The 20,641-nt window shown below is 39.8% G+C and overlaps 1 protein-coding gene across 8 annotated transcripts in view; it reads right to left on the bottom strand.

Moving 5' to 3' along the window:
* Nucleotides 1–1,322: 1,322 nt before the first annotated feature.
* CFI (complement factor I) overlaps nt 1,323–20,641 on the bottom strand; it is a 90,585-nt gene continuing 71,266 nt past the window's right edge. For 5 of the 8 annotated variants that reach the window (XM_042935692.1, XM_042935697.1, XM_042935689.1 and 2 more), the window contains 9 exons: nt 18,740–18,787; nt 15,439–15,462; nt 12,619–12,654; nt 10,132–10,235; nt 9,860–9,963; nt 8,336–8,470; nt 6,875–7,152; nt 3,316–3,420; nt 1,323–1,729 (listed from right to left, as the gene is read on the bottom strand). In XM_042935692.1, coding sequence (XP_042791626.1) covers nt 1,512–1,729; nt 3,316–3,420; nt 6,875–7,152; nt 8,336–8,470; nt 9,860–9,963; nt 10,132–10,235; nt 12,619–12,654; nt 15,439–15,462; nt 18,740–18,787 — 1,052 coding nt within the window. In that variant the 3' untranslated portion in view covers nt 1,323–1,511. The remainder of the gene's footprint in view (nt 1,730–3,315; nt 3,421–6,874; nt 7,153–8,335; nt 8,471–9,859; nt 9,964–10,131; nt 10,236–12,618; nt 12,655–15,438; nt 15,463–18,739; nt 18,788–20,641) is intronic. The other 3 variants (XM_042935695.1, XM_042935694.1, XM_042935696.1) reach the window with 3 other exon arrangements.

Genomic DNA, 20,641 nt, shown 5'->3' with positions numbered 1-20,641 from the left:
GTGTCTGGGTGGCTCAGTCGATTGAGAGTCCAATTTTGGCTCAGGTTGTGGTCTTAGAGTTTGTGGGTTCGAGCCCTGCATTGGGCTCTCTGCTGCCAGCGCAGAGCCTGCTTCAGATCCTCTCTCCCCTCCCCCCCCCCCCCCCGCCCCGTCCCTCCCTCACTCACGCATGCTCTCTCTCTCTCAAAATATAAACATTAAAAAAAAGAGAAAGAGACTGGGGCCTATTGTACATTGGGTCCACAGGAGAGCCCTGAAAAAGTGCCATTTACTGAGGAGGGAGGGACAGATTTAAGAAGGGGCAGTTTTGGGTTGCCCATGTTTCTTTTGAACTGTTATTAGATACCCAGATGGAGTTGTCAAGTGCTCAGTGAAATACTAGTCTGGAGTTTAGCAAGACCGGGGCTGGAGATAGGGATTTGTGAGTCATGGGACTGTGGATGGGAGTTAGAGATGACTCTAAGTAAGATCACTAGGGAAAACACAAAGTGAAAGAAGTGACCAGAAGGAAGAGGTTGAGAAGGATTCCAAGATCAGCAGCCACGGAGGCAGCAGACCAGGCAGAGTGTGATGTTGACTATGTCTACTGCTGCTGCAGCAGCGGGGAATGAACCAGTCACACCGTAAGGTTTGACGCCCATGAGGGCAGTGGTTGTGTTGTGGAGTCTGTGGAGAGGTTTAAAAAGAGGGTCAGGGAGGACTTGTGAAACGGGGAACTAAAGACAAATCTTTAAAGAGAACTTCTAACACTTTTTTTTCAACTGGTTTTTTTTTATTTTTATTTTTTAAATGTTTATTTTTGAGAGCGAGAGAGAGACACAGAGTGTGAGCGATGGAGGGCAGAGAGAGAGAGGGGGACACAGCATCTGGAGCAGGCTCCAGGCTCTGAGCTGTCAGCACAGAGCCCGATGGGAGGCTTGAACCCACAGACCTACCAGATCATGACCTACGCTGAAGTCGGATGCTTAACTGACTGAGCCACCCAGGAGCTCTGAGAACTTCTAATAGTTAAAAGAAGCAGAGAAATGGGACAAGAGCTGTGGGGTCAGTTATTTCTCTGAGACAAGTACTTTGCAACCATTTTACTTTAGTATGTGTCTCCATTTTCTCAGAATTCTAGTTTCCATTTTAAAGGTAGAAAATGAGACACAAAGAAGATCATGAATCGCCCAGGGTCAAGTAATTAGTAGGTGGTAGAATTGGGGTTTGAATACAAGCTTATGTGAATCAAGTATCATGCAACTAGCAAAACCTTTAATATAGCTAATATACCATTCCTGTATGAAGAGATAATTTAATCACATTTTCTAATAAACAAAACATGTATGCTCGACTAGAATATTTATTTGATAATTTACAGCAAAGTTCTAATATGGCTTTTTTAGTGATCTTTAAAAATATCCAATAAAATGTGCTTTATTATTTTTTTCCCTAGAGAAGTACTAATCATGTCGTATCATTTCAATCAAAATCCAACTCCCAAGAGGAAAAGAGCAGAAGAGATCACAATTTCATACGTTGTACTGAGAAATAAGAGACCTTCCTACATGATAGCTAATCCAGTCAAAATAATTGGCCACTTTAGTGTAAACACCAGGGAACTCTGGTTTTCCGCAGTTTTCACCCCAACTCACAACACCCCAAACATAAGTCACATTGTTGATATCTTGACAGACTAAGGGGCCTCCAGAGTCCCCTTTACAGGCATCGATGGAACCATCATCTGTACCTGGAAAAGACAAAGGGAAAAGAAAATCACACATGTACTTCCATTTGCTGAGGCCACCATGCCGACTTCCTGTCTCCTCCACCAATGTGTGTACCAACTTTGGCTCTCTTACACTTTCCTAACAGGAAATAACACATAATCTCTTACAGGTCCCTACTGGGCGCATACAGTTGTATACTTTGTCTTCTGCTCATTCTGCAAATTTAGTGAGTGTTTCCCTTGCTTCCTCTATTTTATGCAAATTTATACTCTGATGAGATTGCAATCTGAAAGTGGCATCCAAGGCTGATTGGGAAAATAATAGGAATACTTAGTGCTTATTGACTGCTTAGTATGTATTAGCCATTCATTGTTTTAATCCTAAACAACAACCCTATGAGGCAAGTATTATTATCCCTATTTTAAGATGAGACAAATAAGGCACAGAGAGGTTAACTAATTCGTCCAAGGCCATACAGTTAATAAGTGGCAAGAGGTTGGACTTGAAATCAGGCACCCAGACCTCAGAGCTTTTCCTCTTAATTGTGTTAATTGTCTTCCAATAGGTTTTGTGAAATTGTCCCCTTTTGTCCTCTGGAATTCCAAACTCCATTTAAGAAGGGAGGGAGGGCACAGGGAATGGTCTGTTTATTTTCTTCTCACTCTTAGGACTTTCTAAGGTTTTTAAGTCAGTGATCCAAAAAGTTACAGGATGTCAATAACTGCATTTTTATGTAATACACTATTTATAAGTGGTTTTAATAAAGCATCCTAGGGGTACCTGGGTGGCTCAGACAGTTGAGTGTCTGACTCTTGATTTTGGCTGAGGTCATGATCCCTGGGTTGTAGGATCGAGCCCTGTGTCCAGCTCTGCTCTAAGTATGGAGCCTGTTTAATAATCACTCTCCCTCCCTCTGCTCCTCTCCCCAACTTGCGCATGTTCTCTCTCTCTCTCAAATAAAAAAATTAAAAAAGCATCCTAAATGCATTGCCCTGCCTGGTTCCCTGTCCTTGGGTCACCACCAAAGTAGGAACTGTTGTAGCTGTGTTAGGTAGGGGTACTAGCAACACTATGATATTAAAGAAGACACTGGCAGGTCTCATAAGAAGTGCAATGGGATTTCTGAGGAGGGAGAATTTACTTTCAAATGGACCCATTTGAAATGAGATAACTCAGATTTTTACTTAGAAGAAGTTTGGGTTTGGATCCTGGACATATCACTTCTTGTCTGTAAGACTTCGGGCAAGTTTTATACCTGTTCTGCATCTCAGTTTCCCATTTACTAAGATCCCTAATTTTGCAGATGAGGAAACTTGCTCAAGGTCACATGAGTAGTAATTGGTAAAAACTGAGATATAAACCCAGGCAGTCTGGATGCAGAGTCTGTGCTCTTAGTTACCTTGCTATACTGCTGTATGATAGCATAAGGAAGATTTTTCTTCTTAGTTTAGCATGAGGGAACTTGAACTAACAGGAAGGGAAGCAACAGCCAGAAGGTCCAATTGAAGGGTCCAGGGCCCAGAGCAAGGGTGCAGATTTGGTGAGGAGGAGAGATGGTTGGTAGAGGGTATACATACACATCTTAGAGAAACCACTTAGTGCTTACCTGCACATTCCATTTTTTTTTCAAAGTAGCGACCCGGGTAAAACTTGGAGCAGTTGTCTATTAGCCTAACTTCACCCCACTGAAGTGAATAGACTTTTTGGTTATCTAAGCATAGTGAGAGAACAAACAGACATTTATAAGTCACAAATGAGGAATACCAGTAAATACTTATTCTCATAACTTAGTGAACCATGAGGAATATAGATGATTATATACATATTCCCTTACATTATAGACTTCTGAGATAGTTCATTAGCATATTTAATCACACACTGCTCAGATATCCAGTTTTTACAACTGTCTTTCTAAAAATAGTTAAGGGGTTGGGGCACCTGGTGGCTCAGTCGGTTGAGCATCAGACTTTGGCTCAGGTCTTGATCTCACAGCATGGGTTTGATCCCATCGGGCTTTGTGCTGACAGTGGGGAGCCTGCTTCAGATACTCTGTCTCCCTCTCTCTCTTTCTGACCCCCCCCCCACCCCTGTTAATGCTCTGTCTCTCAAAAATAAACATTAAAAATAAATAAAAATAAAGATAGTTAAGGGGCATTACAGAACACATGCCCCAAGTCATACTCATTTAATAAAGACCTGAGATGAAGAAGGTATACTCCTTCGCATCTGATTGCTGAGTCTAGTGAGGGAGCTGGGTAGGAGTCAGTGATCAGCATTTTCTAACATAAATAGCTCCTATCATTTTACAGTCCTGCATTTCCTTGAAAGTGCTTCTTAGAGTGAGAACATCTTTTTAATGTAAGGAGTTAAATGAAGAAAATATATATGAAGTTATCAGTGTGTGTGTTTTTATGTGTCTAAGGAACTCCATCTCCTAAGTGATTTGAAAGAGAGTCTAGGATTTACTTTTCATTTAAGTTAGAGATTTGGGACTTGAAAATTTTTCATCCACAGAAAGAGAAGTGGCAGGCAGTGTTGCTTATTGACAGTCCAGGGAAGATGAGGAAAACGTTAAGAATACAGGGTGAGATGTCTCTGGTATCAGGAGTGAATCTTTGCCCCATCTCTCCTCCCCCTTTTCCCCAGCTTTCAGCAAATGTTATGCTCTAGGAAGGCAGGGACTAGGCCTGATTCACTAAATGCTATGCAGCACTCAGCCTCATGCTAGCACAAAGTAGCTGCTTAATAAATATTTATGTAATTCATTAATCCATGAACTCAGTAATTCAATTACACTAAACATCTTATGCCAAATGACATACCCCCTCAGTTAATCTATAAGCTATCGGGAGACAGAGACTTCTGTCTAATCCTGAGAGGACACCTCCACGGATCCTAGCACTGTAGTGAGCACATTGTAGTTAACTGTAAAACGAATATTCTTCTCTTCTGGGAAGCGGGGGAAGACAAAAATCCACCAAAGTATATGGCAAATTAGGAAGGAGTTTCTTCTTTTCTCCTTCAAGTCCTACCTAAAAGGTAATTTTACGATGCTACCTTCTTCAGGTTAAGAGCTTTTTTTTTTTTTTTTTTTTTTTAATTAGTAATTTATTATTTCCTCTAACTCAGGAGAAGCCTTTAAAAAACTGGGAACTCCTGTACTATGTGAACAGTTTTTAATGGCTCAGGAGAGTGTTTCCTTCCCTGAGCTCTTGTGTTGTATACTTTGTGAGGCACCTGTCCCATTCTGCTGTCTGATGGTGACATTCATATCTGATGCCTCCTCTGGACTGCAAGTCCCTTGAGAACTGGTCTTTGTCTTTCAATCTTCCAGCCTCTGCACTCTTTGATTACTGTGTCCATATTTTTCATCAGTGAAATCCTAGCATATGCTAATAAACACAGGATGGTTATTAGATGATATCATGGGATCACTTTCATTTTATTGGGTATGAATGGTGTTGTGGTTTTGTTTTATTTTTGTTTTTTTAAGTCCTTACCTGGTAAAGATATCTACTGGAATATTCATGGGTGAAATTACATGATATCTGGGTTTGATTTAATATGCTCCAGGAAAAAATGAATGTGTTGGTGGTGGGGCGGGGGGGAGGGGGGAGGTTGGGGGGGTGGGGAGGAGAGGAAATATGTTTAATAGCTCCCAATTGTCCTTCAGATGTATCCTCCACCCTTCAGTGTCCTGCCCCCTGCCCAAAGAGGCTGACCTGGAGGGAATGCCTCAATAGGAACCCCTTAGACTCTGGTTTCCAACATAAAACCCCAGCACAAGGAAGAGAGGGTAAGAAGAGAGGATAGCAATATTGGGGCTGCCTATAACCTTTAATCCAAAGTCATTGCTTCTCTCAAGGCACCCTGGTCTACCTGAAGCTCTTTCTCTTGGTAACTTCTCCTTCCTCTCATGTCTTCAGATCTAAGAGAGGCTGTTCTGGTACTGTTAGTCCTGGGTTCCTGCATAGACCTTGTAATTCCTCAACCCCCTACCCATATCCTTGTAATTAACCACTTTACAAATAACCCTTCCTAATTATCCTATTGTGATTGTGACTGATGCAGAGAGCTAAAACAAGAACCGTAGAGTGTTGGTAACTGGAAACTGGGTGATGGATGAGTAAGTAGATTTATAATACTTTTATCTCTGCTCCTGTGTATATTTGTAAACGTAGATGATAAAAATTTTTTTTAAACAAACGTAAGGACATAATGCCTTCTGGATAAATTAATTACTAGCAAAATTTAGTCTTGCATATTCAACCATATGACACATCTGAGTCAATTTATACGTATTTTTTATACTTTTCAATGTGGCAATTATAAAGAATGTGTTAGAGTATAAGTCTGTAAGACCAGTGTTGTGAAGTTATTTACAAAGAAAATGTAGGAGGTCAAAAGGAAGCTAAATTTCAAATTTAACCCTTCAAGACAAAGGGAAAAGCACTGACTAATTTTAATCAAACTTCAAATTTAGTCAATTTTTCTAATAAATTGTCCCCACGTGTCTACAATCTACATCTCTTGTTCATACAAACATCCACCTCAAGTCTTCTTAGAAGCCTAAGGAATAATTCTTTATGTTTTCTTCCTCTTTGCAGGATGTGACTGTGGGGGCAGGGGGCAAGGAGAATGGGGGAGTGGAGGCGAGAACAGATTAAAGACTTACCTATACTGTGACTCTTCCCTTGAAAACCATTTTATCTTCCATCCATGTCTCTCTAACAAATCCAGAAAGTCCATGCTACATATGTCCCCCTGTCACTCTACTTTTTTTTCTTTGTAAATGGTTACCCCTCAACATATGCTTCAAGATCACACAGTGTAGGTATCCTTTGAAACTCTGGATCAGGATCAGCTACATAATTTTCAGGGCCCAGTGAAAAATAAAAACGTGAGGTGGGGGCCTCTGCAAAAATTAGTAAGAATTTCATGATAATGACAGCAGAGCATTACACTAAGCATGGGGCCCTATGGAGCCTGGGGTACTGGGCAACTGCACGGGTCTCATGCCCATGAAGCCAGTCCTACCTGAATGCTCTTTTTCCTGGATTTGAGGCTATGTTTCTCTCTTTGTACTAGGAGATTAGCTCCTATCCATTTATATTCTCATTTATTCCAACCCCTGGATTCTGATTAACAAATTTTAAAGCATGTACCTTTTTCTCGACCCCAGCCAGAAATAATGCATCTGTCATTAGGTTGGAATAGATATGGAGACCAGGGGACACAGGCAGGGACAGAATTAGGCAGCACACATTCTTTTCTGTTTGGGCGTTTTTTCATTTCAATCAAAGCTATGTCATTTTCATAGCTGCTTCCATTGTAGTTTTCATGGATAATAACTTGATTTACTAGCTGAACAACTAGCTCTTCCTCAGGTCTTAACAGATGTAGAAATGATGTCCATATTTGGTAATGGTGAGCTTTACTGACGCTATAACGGAAAGGAGAGGTGAGATAAGATATATTGAGAAAAAAAGCAATTATAAACATGAACATCTGATGCTTCATCTTTATATTCTCCCTTTTAAAGGACTTTCTTCCTTTTCTCAGATTTTTTAAAATCCTTGCTGTCGTGAAGCGGTTTGATTAAATTTATGGGATAGAATTAAAGTCAGTGGGTAAATGAAGAGAGGAATAAGCAATCCATCTAAGTGGTCAATATCAGGGACATACAGAACTCACTAATAACCAGAGATGCCTAGAAGTGGAATGAATTGGCTGCCTCTGGAGTGAGAGCACCATCACTGAAGGTGTTCAAGCAGAGACCAGAAAGCATGTAGCCATGGGGAAATGGGGAATCAGGACACACATCATTACTTGCTACCCCAGAGGTTCTCAGGGTGAAGACCACAGCAGTCACTATCCTGACATTTAAGATTGACTTCATCCTAATACTTCATCTTATTTATTTGCTCACAAGTCTTTCTTCCTGTTGGACAGTGCCACCTTAAGTCAAAGATGGGGTCTAATTCATCCATGGATAGATGCCTGCATCTAGCATTGTACCTGGAATATATTAGCTGTTTTAAAATTCAGTTGAAATGGTAAATGAGCTAAATATTGTCTCTTCTTCTGCCTCACTTAATTTGCACACCAATTTTTACCTCATGGTTTCCAACAAATTGGCATTTACCATCATTTTCTCAGGTAATCACCTAACAGTTAAACCGTGATGTTTCAGGAGCTAATGAGGTATTTGGGATTTCCAAGAATGGTGTGCTTCATACAAATTTTGGTTGTTTTTAAGGACCAGAGGTCCTGAATATTGTTTAAAGGTTAACCCTGTTTATTCATTCAATTTACTCAACAAATACTTATAGCGTATACCTATAATACTCAATAAATGACTATTGCCAGGCACTGTGCTAGCCACTGGGCTACAGAAATGAGCAAAATCAGAAAAAGTTTCTGCCTTCATGGAGCTCAGGATCTAGATGCAGTATTAAATGGATAATGACAATAATGAGGATATGATTCTACCATGTAAAGTGAGAGGAATCAACAGCACATGGGTTCTGAGAACTTATCAAGATGGCTTTGACTTAAGGGAGTCTGGCAAGATTCTCTGAGGAAGAGAATATGGGGCTGAGATCTGAATAAAGAGTAGCACTGACTAGATAAACAGGGTAGGAAAGATCATTGCAGGAATGAGAAGTAACACATGAAGGTCTCTTTGCAGCAGGGAGCAAGGTGAACTTGAGTAGCTGACCAAAGTCCAAAACAGGCAGAGCAGACAGCAAGAGTTGAAGCTGTGGGGCAAGATGAAATTGGTGAAGGTAAGTAGGGATCAGATCATATGGAGCCTAATGGGCCACATTAAAAACATCATTTAGAGACACTTAGGTGTCTCAGTCGGTTAAGTGTCCGACTCTTGATTTCGGCTCAAGTCATTATCTCATACTTTGTGGGTTTGAGCCCGTGTCGGGGTTTGTGCTGACTGTGGGGCAGGCTTGGGATTCTCTCTCTCCCTCTCTCTCTCTGCCGCTCCCTGCTCATGCTCTCTCTCAAAATAAATAACTAAAACAAACCCCAACAACATCATTTAGATACTCTAGCAACAAATGAGCCTGGCAAATCAAGTGTCTGATATTTTCATCATCTCTTAAGGGAGAAGTGGACCAAGTTATATAACTTGTCAGTCTCAGTCTACTAATCTACAAAATATTTACCTCTTAGGGCTGTTAAGAATATTAAAACAAGACAACATATGTGAAAGTGCACATACATTATCTAATCTGTAAGAGGTGCTCAATAAATGATGCCTCATTCATTCTAAAGATGAGAACTGAGGCTGGAATCCCAAACTCTGCCCTCCTCCTTGCTGATCTTGACTCGTTATCGATACCTTTTTTGTACCGCCCTTCAGCCACTGGTATGGACTGGATTGTGTTCCCCTAAAATTCATAGGTTGAAGATCTAACCCCCATCATAACTATATTTGGAGATATAGTCTTTAAAGAGGTAATTAAGTTTAAAAAAGGTCATAAGTGGAGCTCTACTCCCATATGATTGATTGGCCTCTTTATGAGAATAAGAAGAGACATCAGTGATGCACGCAGGTATAAAGCAAGCAAGTCAGGGCTGGAGCAGCATGTGAGATAATTAGTACCGAGCTTTGAACATCTTCACTGTCTGGAACACGTATCAAAGACACTTAAGAGGACATGGAAGGTGAAACAATGCTTTGTGTATTTGAAGTCTTTAAATGCATGCAGCTCTTTAAACAACATCCTCATTGAGGTGAGACCAGAGAAAATGCCAGGCTACTATCATTTTTTTATACACTTTTCAGTCATACACTCTTCTCAACAGTTTGGTCCTAACTCTACAAAACGTAGGTACTATCTATTTGCTTTCCCTATTTGCTTCCCATCATGCAAATGTGCTAAGTGACACAACTTGGGACCTATGGGTTTGATCTGACCTTGCCATCTGGGATCAATAATTTGGTCTGGGGGGAAGAACTCAGTAGCTTCTGGGGGGATGGCCTCTGGGGTTCCTATCATGAATATTGTAGGGGATTTAGCTGTTAATAGAGTGGAATTTGTCACGTGGTTTTATTTATCATCTGCCACAATCTCTATTACCCATTTTTATTATTTCAAGGAATCCAAAATCTTATTGGAGACATTTTTTACCTGACACAGTGTGCAGCAGTTAGAATCCAACAGCCTCCAATATAAATTCCTCCACAGTTGATTTTCTCATTATCCTTAATTGCCATCTGCCACGGGAAGTCTCCCTGTAGAGGACATTGGTGTGGTCACTGCCATTCTACCAGACGGTGGTACAGACAGGAGACCCCAAGATGCGTCCATTGCAAGAATCCCAGTCTCTTATCATTACATATCCTCCCCACCCACTTTTAGTTTCTCAAACTTGGACTGCTCCTGGGAAGCCATAGGTTTACCACTTCTGCTGGCTTTCCTCCGACAACTCGTTTCCTTCGAGTGGGCTGGATGGGTTTAACTCCACAGGATAGTTTAGGGAGAAGTGACTTTATCCGTTTTCTTTCTTCAAGAAAGGAAGAGATTGTATCATTATGATTTTGAACCCATTACTTCTTGATGATCTATGCTAACCCATTACTTCTTGATCATCTATGATGATCTATGACTTTAGAGTCACAGCTAAAATAAAACAGTCTGAATTGATTCATAAATTATTTTGGATGCTAAGTGGTACTATTTACCTTGTTTAAAAATTCTGGCTTAATATGAGAATTGGCTTGATTCTCTGAAGTTCTGCTTAAAGACACACTGGGGGCAGAAAGAGGCTAGCTGTGGGGGTTAAATATTTACCAGTCCCTGGCAGATAAAAAATGTCACATGGCCAGGCATACTCAGGACGAGGGTCTCATTCAGAAATCATCAGAATGAGATGATAACATGGGCACCTATATCTTCTCACTTTCAGTTTTTACTTTTTAGTGGCTGTTCATATGGAATTCTTTTCAATAATATTAACGTTAATGATGTTAACATTTGAGTACTTTCTATGTGTCAGTCCCCATGCTAAATACTTTGTATATAGTTTATCTCATCTAATCATCACATTAACCCTGAGAGGTAACGTGCCAGGGACCCATGGAAAATTCAGGATCAGTGGGCTAGAGGGTGTTTTTTAGTCACTTGACATGCGATGATATTTCCTTTCTCTGTGAGTGTTTAGATGTGGCATACTTGTCACAGAGAACATGGCAGAGAAAGGCTTAAGATGTGAATTGGCAAAAGAATTCATGAAAAAGAAGGTAAAAATATAAGAGGTTTTCCTTATTCTTTCTATATATTTTACCACATCACAAAAATTTTTACAAACTTGCTTCTTAGCCCCAAATGAGAAAATTAATATCACTGTCAGTTACTTTGAGCATATAAGAAGGAGGTAGGTCCTTAAGGGAGAGAAGTTGTGAGTGAATCTGGGTAGATTTGTTTTTTGTTTTTTTGGTTTTTTCTTTTTCATTTTGTTTTGGTTTTTTTGGTCCCACCCGTTCTAAGAACAAGGTTGGGGGAAGAGTGTGATGCTAAGATTTTAAATTTCTTTTTGGACCTTTAAAAAGAGAGAGACCTCCTCTAATGAGGACTATGGAAGCAGCTTGAGTACTATCTGAAAACTGATGCTATCTTGCGGAGAAAATAAAGGGCCTTTGTGGAAAATCTCTTCAGACTGATATCTATATCTTTAAGATCTAGGGGTGCCTGGGTGGCTCAGTCGGTTAAGTGTCCTACTTCGGCTCAGGTCATGATCTCACGGTCCGTGGGTTCGAGCCCCGACTTGGGCTCTGTGCTGACAGTTCAGAGCCTGGAGCCTGTTTCAGATTCTGTGTCTCCCTCTTTCTCTGACCCTCCTCTGTTCATGCTCTCTCTCTGTCTCAAAAATAAATAAATGTTAAAAAAAAATTAAAAAAAAAAGATCTAAATCTTTTACTCATCACCTGATTGAAAAAAAATAGTTAATTAATTTTGGGGCCTGGCAATTAGAAGAGAGTCTTACATGAACTTTCACTTAAATTCCCCCCAAACAGGGAGCTATTTATTCCCAATTTGTATTTGAGGTTAAGTTGTTCACCTAAGGTTACACAGTAAATAAATAATGAGTCAGGATGTAACACAAGATTGTCTGACCCAAAAGCTTATTAATTACTGTCTCTTCAGGGATTTGATGCTTTAATTCATTTGGCTGTTAGTATACAACTGGACAGGATACAGATCTTCACAGACCTTCTGTTATCATACTTTAAAACATTGTAAAATAACAAGTTAATTCAAGTAAAGTCCATTATTTTTCTATTTCAAAATGTATGTCATGTGCCATGCTGGAAATCTAGTTGTTTTTGACAAAACTGACCTGACAAAGCTCATAGTAAATAAAAAAACTTTATGTAGGTCTGAAATATTGTTTTCACTTCAAAATTTGCCTTGTGAATGAACCTATTTTTAAAAGCAGTTCCCAAGAAGCATATATGTTTGTTTTTCTTAAAAATGATAAGGAAAGGAAAAGAGTAATGTTATTTTTTTCTATTTAATTGATAACAAAGGTAATTGTTGTTTGAATCAATTACACACACACACACACACACACACACACACACACACACACAACATTAAAATGCAGACTTAAACCAGGGAAGCACTAGTAAAACAGAATAATGTTGGGGTGTCTGGGTGGCTCAGTCGGTTAAGCGTCTGAGTTGGGCTCAGGTCATGATCTCATAGTTTGTGGGTTCAAGCCCCGTGTCAGGCTTTGTGCTGACAGCTCAGAGCTTGGAGCCTGCTTCAGATTCTGTGTCTCCCTTTCTCTTTGCCCCTCCCCAACTCATGCTCTGTGTGTCTCTCAAAAATAAATGTTAAAAAAAATTTAAAAACAAACAAAAAACCCCAGAATAATGTTAACTTACCTGCATCCATATTAGCAGTCAAAAGTTCTGTTTCTTCTATAAGAAAACAAAAAGTTCCAATGTTTATCCTTGTGTTTATAATAAAAATTAATTAAAATCATTAAAACTTTGATCATAATTTTCTGTCTTAAAACTTGTCCTCTCTTTAAAAAGGACAGTACAAATCCCCAAATCACACCATCTAATTCCCTTTCTATACCTAGGTAATTGTGAAGGCTCATGATGAACTGTGTAGAAATTTTGCAGGCACAAACTAGGTGTCTTGGTACAAGTAAATGGTGAGACTCCTGGTGCAGTGCTTTTCTGCATTCAGAATGCTTGGGTCAGAGAAGGAAAGCTTCTTTTTCAACTCTGATTCATAAAGTCCTTACATAAGGTAGGGAACAGTGACTAACACTGACCAAAAGAGTACTGAGCTGACGGCTCTTCTCATTTTGTACTTAATAAGGCAGCTCTTCAGGAGTCATACAAAGATATTATAGTAGGCGTTGTTAGTATTAGGCATCTGGGATATAGAAGTTAAAAACATAAACAAAAGATTTTCTCCTCTTCCTTAGACTTTTGCTTGAAGTTCTATGGGATGATTCCATCTTCACTTTGTCATCCTAGAACATTTCAGAGGACAGGATCATGATTTTTTTTGAGCTGGGGGGGTCCAAAGGTGGATTCCCACCAGCATGTTGTTTGGTCTTGGGTGAGGATGTGGCTGTGGATGGCACAGCCCAGAAGGGCAATGGTACTTGACTGCAGCAATCATGAGTCTTGTCTCTGGACAGACATAGCTATATCCACATTCCTAGGTTATTTATTTTCTGGGACAGAGAGAGGCTCTGCTCAGAAGCTTTCACAAAAGCACCCTTATGAATCAAAGAGGAGATTCAAACATTCATATTAAATGCTCAACAAAGGAAGATGGGGAAAGTCCAGTGTAGCTGAGGTGTGCTGGATATTTGAAAAATATCACAGAGCTCCAAAAGCACAAACCACAAGAAAAGTGTCAATGACTTTGATTTACATAAAGATCTCTATTCAACAAAGCTCACTATGGATAAAGTTAATAGATGGGTGACAGAATGGAGGAAGGTATTTGCAATGTCTAAGACTGAAAACGGATTTAACATCTAGAATGCAAATCAACAAGACTGCAACCCCAACGTGAAATTAAGCAAAAGATACGTACTTGCGAAAGGATACAGTAAAGAAAAGGTGGAAACTCAAAAGCTAGTATGAAGAGAAACTCAAAGTCATTGGTTATTATAAAAATTCAAATTGATACATAATGCCATATGGCCTGACAATATGAGACTAGCAAAATTAGAAAGCTGGAGAACACTTAACGTTAGTGAGGATGAGGAGAACCCTCGGGCATTGTTGGAGGTAGAGGTAAGGACTGGTATAGCTCTGCCAAAGAACATGCAGGCAATAGTTAGCCAAGTTAAGTAGATGCATGCCCTGAGACCCAACACTCCTTGTCCAGCTAGATGTCTCAGAGAAATTCTCTCACACAGCCTGAAGGAGACAATATGACTGACAGCTGCGAGTCTGTTACTGAGAAAGTAGGCAGTAAATTGTGAAAGATGAACAGAGGGTTTCAGGCAGAAAGTTAGAAGCAAATATTAGATGGACACAGAGCAACGCAGACAGATCTTTAAAACTTAATGCTTTATAAAAAGAAATAAAGGAAATATGAGATCTACAACACCATATTATGTGACATATGCTCACAAGAGAGTACACTTGGGTAAGAATGTGTACAAACAAGGCGTACACATTTTAATACACATTAAAATGGTTGCCTAAGGGGGATGGGAGTAAGGTACTGAAATAAAGGAGAATAAATAAAACAAGAGAGGTGCCCTGCCTAGCCCAATACTGATTATGTGGAATAAACTGAGGAGTGTCATGAACGCATCTCTTTGCACCTGAGGTCTGAAGGAAGGAAGGAAGGAAGGAAGGGAGGGAGGGAGGGAGGGAGAGAGAGAGAGGGAAGGAAGGGGAAAAGGAGTAAAGAAGGAAGAAAATAAATTACAGCAAAGAAATAATTGAGATTAGGCATTTAGAATAGGGGTGATCTTGAACATATGAAAGTCCCCCAGGAATCGTAAAAAAATCCTGAGGAGGACCATAAACTTCTGATAGTCATATTATATGAATAATAAAGAAATACTAAACATATGAATTTCATATAAACAATACGGAAATTTATATGAATATAAAGAAATAATAATTCATTTTTATGAGTAATAAAGGGTAGCTCTAAGAGCTGGAGGACTTGGGGACATCTGACTTATAAAAGTAAGTGAGAAAATACCTATCATGAAAAGGTCTTATCTCTCCTCTGGTGGCAATTTCTTCAGGAATTGCTTTGGTTTTGAGGAAAGAGTAAAGGAAGAGGAGAAGGGTATTCAGCAAAAGTGAAATGCACCTGGAGCCATTTGGGTGGTTTTTGGTTAGCAGGCCGTGGATGGTGAGTGTGAGAAGGAAAGTTTACCACACTGTGAGAAAGGTCTCTGTGCCTACACTAATGTGAAAGCTGAGTTACTACTATCACATGGTCATATTATCTGCAATTTATAGCTACACTGACATATAAGAAGATAGCTGTAGTTCTTTTTTGCTTCAGTTCTGCAATATCCCAAGAATTTAACTAAAGTTTTTACCTTGAGCCACATGTAAAAAAACCCAAAATTTACCACAGCAAAGGATAATTTTTGAGAAAAATGCATAATATCAATATATTGCACATGTATCAGAAAAGTGCAATGCCTTATTCTTGTTTTCAATTCTGTAATATAAATTTTATGATAAAGAGAGATTTACCTTTAATTTCAGAATGCCCAGGTCCTAAAACAAAACAAAACACTCACTGTAGCAAAGAGATCATGTTCACCTGAATATACACAAATAATTAATATTTCAGAAGCAGTAAAACAACTTAGTATTTATAAATAGATAAAAGGGAATCACACAGTATGCCGTCTTTCTTTGATTTTTAATACCACAAAACCAATGTTTCATGTTGCATTTAAACACACACCAATTTCACTACAGCAAGAAAATAATTTTTACCTGACTTTTAAAAAGAGATGTATATTTTGGATATATTTGAGCACATACTGACAACAAACTTACTATACAGTCATACAAAATTTATAAGTCTTTTAAACTATTTCTAAAAGGTGGGCTTTCAAGGATAAATGAAACCAAGCTATACTCCAAACTTCCCTTGGTTTAGTGATTCTGATCTGTCCACTGAAAGATCGATGAATATATTAATATTTTTATTTTACATCTCTTCTCCCACTTGCTCTTGCTTAGAAGTGGAATAATTAGAACCACTGCTAGAAAACAAAAGGTGGCACTCATTCGAAAGAAGGGTAAACTGGGGGTACGTGGGTGGCTCAGTCGATTAAGTGTCTGACTTTGGCCCAGGTCATGATCTCATGGTTCACGAGTTTGAGCCCTGCGACAGGCTCTGTGCTGACAGCTCAGAGCCTGGAGCCTACTTGGGATTCTGCATCTCCTTCTCTCTCTGCCCCTCCCCTGATGGCGTTCTGTCTCTTTCTCTCTCACTAATAAATAAACATTAAATAATAATAATAATAACAACAACAACAACAACAATAATAATAATATGGGGTTCTTGGGTGGCTCAGTCAGTGAAGTGTCCGACTTCGGCTCAGGTCATGATCTCACAGTTCGTGGGTTTGAGCCCCATGACAGGCTGTGTGCTGACAGCTCAGAGCCTGGAGGCTGCTATGGATTCTGTGTCTCCCTCCCCAGCTTGCACTCTGTCTCTCTCTCTCTCTCAAAAATAAGTAAACATAAAAAAAAAAACAACTTAATAATAAGGAAGAAAGAAGAGTAAACTGAGATAACAATGACAGTTGACTAAATGTATTTTTGATATGGATTCAAAAAATTGATAAAAAAAAAAGTAAGCTTTTATAGTTCACTCCCTTGCAGTAGAATTTTTTTTGCCTGATAAGCTGTGTTCTTTGACCTTAAACTTGATTTTTTATTTATTTTTTTATGATTTATTTTTTTTTAATATATGAAATTTATTGTCAAATTGGTTTCCATACAACACCCAGTGCTCATCCCAAAAGGTGCCCTCCTCAATACCCATCACCCACCCTTCCCTCCCTCCCACCCCCCATCAACCCTCAGTTTGTTCTCAGTTTTTAAGAGTCTCTTATGCTTTGGCTCTCTCCCACTATAACTTTTTTTTTTTTTTTCCTTCCCCTCCTCCATGGGTTTCTGTTAAGTTTCTCAGGATCCACATAAGAGTGAAAACATATGGTATCTGTCTTTCTCTGTATGGCTTATTTCACTTAGCATCACACTCTCCAGTTCCATCCACGTTGCTACAAAGGGCCATATTTTGTTCTTTCTCATTGCGATGTAGTACTCCATTGTGTATATAAACCACAATTTCTTTATCCATTCATCAGTTGATGGACATTTAGGCTCTTTCCATAATTTGGCTATTGTTGAGAGTGCTGCTATAAACATTGGGGTACAGGTGCCCCTATGCATCAGTACTCCTGTATCCCTTGGGTAAATTCCTAGCAGTGCTATTGCTGGGTCATAGGGTAGGTCTATTTTTAATTTCCTGAGGAACCTCCACACTGTTTTCCAGAGCGGCTGCACCAGTTTGCATTCCCACTAACAGTGCAAGAGGGTTCCCATTTCTCCACATCCTCTCCAGCATCCATAGTCTCCTGATTTGTTCATTTTGGCCACTCTGACTGGCGTGAGGTGATATCTGAGTGTGGTTTTGATTTGTATTTCCCTGATGAGGAGTGACGTTGAGCATCTTTTCATGTGCCTGTTGGCCATCCGGATGTCTTCTTTAGAGAAGTGTCTATTCATGTTTTCTGCCCATTTCTTCACTGGGTTATTTGTTTTTCGGGTGTGGAGTTTGGTGAGCTCTTTATAGATTTTGGATACTAGCCCTTTGTCCGATATGTCTTTTGCAAATATCTTTTCCCATTCCGTTGGTTGCCTTTTAGTTTTGTTGGTTGTTTCCTTTGCTGTGCAGAAGCTTTTAATCTTCATAAGGTCCCAGTAATTCATTTTTGCTTTTAATTCCCTTGCCTTTGGGGATGTGTCAAGTAAGAAATTGCTACGGCTGAGGTCAGAGAGGTCTTTTCCTGCTTTCTCCTCCAGGATTTTGATGGTTTCCTGTCTCACATTCAGGTCCTTTATCCATTTTGAGTTTATTTTTGTGAATGGTGTGAGAAAGTGGTCTAGTTTCAACCTTCTGCATGTTGCTGTCCAGTTCTCCCAGCACCATTTGTTAAAGAGACTGTCTTTTTTCCATTGGATGTTCTTTCCTGCTTTGTCAAAGATTAGGTGGCCATACATTTGTGGGTCTAGTTCTGGGGTTTCTATTCTATGCCATTGGTCTATGTGTCTGTTTTTGTGCCAGTACCATACTGTCTTGATGATGACAGCTTTGTAGTAGAGGCTAAAGTCTGGGATTGTGATGCCTCCTGCTTTGGTCTTCTTCAAAATTACTTTGGCTATTCAGGGCCTTTTGTGGTTCCATATGAATTTTAGGATTGCTTGTTCTAGTTCGAGAAGAATGCTGGTGCAATTTTGATTGGGATTGCATTGAATGTGTAGATAGCTTTGGGTAGTATTGACATTTTGACAATATTTATTCTTCCAATCCATGAGCACGGCTGACCTTAAACTTTAGAGTTTTGAATCAGGAGAAGAAAGAGGAGGAGGAGGGAAAAGGGGCAGAAGAGGAGGAGAAGGAGAAGAAACCCCAAGTAGTATTATACTGAAAAGTGAAATTGAACTGTAGAGCTTCAGAGAAAGACAAATACATGATCTCACCCATATGTGGAATCTAACAAAACAAACTCATAGAAAAAGAGATCAGATCTGTGGTTACTAGAGGCAGAGGGTGAGGTAGGGAATTAGGTGAAGGTGATCAAAAGGTACAAACTTCCAGATAAGTGCACGCTGGAGATGTAATGTACAGCATGGTGACTATAGTTAACATTGCTGTACAGTATACTTGAAAGTTGTTACGTGAGTAAATCTCTCATCACAAAGAAAAAAGAATTGTTAACTCTATGATGAGATGGATGTTAACTAAACTTACTGTGGTCATCATCTCCCGATACATGTGTCAGGTCAATATCCTGTTCACCTAAACATAAACAGCATTGTATGTTAATTCTATCTCAATAAAACTGGGAGGGAAAAACTGTCCATCTTCACTGGCAAGAGTCATGGCTTCCCGTTCTCCCTGAAAAATGTTTTAAAATTTATTTCTTTCCTCTTTTTACTAAGATTATAGCTACATTTAATGAACATAAAGTACATTGCTCAACTGCTTATATAAGCATCAAAAGAAATAATATGATTTGAAATCCTAAAACCATGTGTTTTTACATTTAAGAACTGATGTCAATGGGGAATTAAATAAGACTTCAGTAAACTCAAATAATACCAAGCAATGCCAAAAAAGAATTATTATTAATTCATGTATCCATACATATCTCCAACATTTATTTAATGCTTATTTATAAGGCATATTTGGAATATAAAAACAGATTCTGTTTTCAAGGGGTTTACTGTTGACAAGGGAGGGGAAGGGAAGATAGGTACAAAAAACTACAATAAACAGTTAACAGTGGTGTCCTGACATGGGGGTCTATCACCACATCAGAGACTAGGGCACCACTTCCTAGTTTGTGTTCTGTGGCATCATATAAATTTGGCTTGAAATCACCCATGGTGGGAGTAATCACACCACAGGAATTAGCAAAAGCTACAAATCAGGGATTTCCTCTCCCTCTCCAAAGCCAATTTACCAGCATCTACCAGCACACCACTGGATAAATTTCATAAATGAAGCAGATACAAGCATGCCTACTGCTCTCACAGTCTTCCCCATCTTTGTTGAAAGCAGCTCCATTTTTCCAGTTCTCAGGCCCACACCCCTGGAGTCACCCTTAACTGCTCATTTCTTCTCATGCCTCCATCTAACTACTGGTCAATCCTTCTGGCTCCAGCTTCAAAATACATCCAGTACGTGACTGCTTCTCACCATTTCCCTCCCTACCAACTTACCCTTATCACTATCATCTCTTCCCTGGATGACTGTGTGGCTTCCTAACTGGCCTCCCTGCTTCTCCCCTTGCCCTTATACAGCCTAGTCGCCACACAGCAGCCAGAGTAATCTTGATTTCAACTGCAAGTCAGGGGCGCCCAGGTAGCTCAGTCAGTTGAGTGTCCAACTTTGGCTCAGGTCATGATCTCACAGCTCATGAGTTCAAACCCTGTGTCGGGCTCTGTGCTGACAGCTCAGAGCCAGGAAGCTGCTTCAGATTCTGTGTCTCCCTCTCTCTTTGCCTCTTCCCTGCTTGTGCTCTGTCTCTGTCTCTCTCAAAATAAATAACATTAAAAAATTATAAAAAATAAAATTAAATGTAAGTCAAATCATGTGGTGCCTCTGCTTTAAATTCCCTATTTCCCTTACTACCAGGCTTTACTATCTGCCCTTGTCTCCCTCCACCCACCCCAACCATCTGTCCAACCTCTCCAACTATTTGCTCTTTTTTTTTAAATTTAATGTTTATTTATTTTTAAGAGAGAGAGACAGAGAGACAGAGTGTGAGTGGGGGAGGAGCAGAGAGATAGAGGGAGACACAGAATCCAAACCAGGCTCCAGGGTCTAAGCCGTCGGCACAGAGCCCGATGTGGGGATCAAACTCAAACCTTGAGATCATGACCTCAGCCAAAGTCAGATGCTTAACTGACTGAGCCACCCAGGTGCCCCAACTATTTATTCTTTAACCTCTCACTACCAGCACCTGTGACACATGCCCCATTAGCCTCCTTGCTGCTTGCTCCTCAAATATCCTGGAAAGTTGCTCTCTTATGAACACTGCACTGGTTCGTGCCTCTGCCTAGAACACTCTTCCACAGACGTCTGCATGGCTGGCTCCATCCTTTCCTCCAGCTCTTTACCTAAAAGTAACCTCAGTGAGTGAGCCTC

Source organism: Panthera leo, chromosome B1, assembly GCF_018350215.1.
Source record: "Panthera leo isolate Ple1 chromosome B1, P.leo_Ple1_pat1.1, whole genome shotgun sequence".
NCBI lineage: Eukaryota > Metazoa > Chordata > Mammalia > Carnivora > Felidae > Panthera > Panthera leo.
The sequence above is the reverse complement of the archived record's forward strand: the minus strand, read 5'-3'. Positions and strand labels throughout refer to the sequence as shown.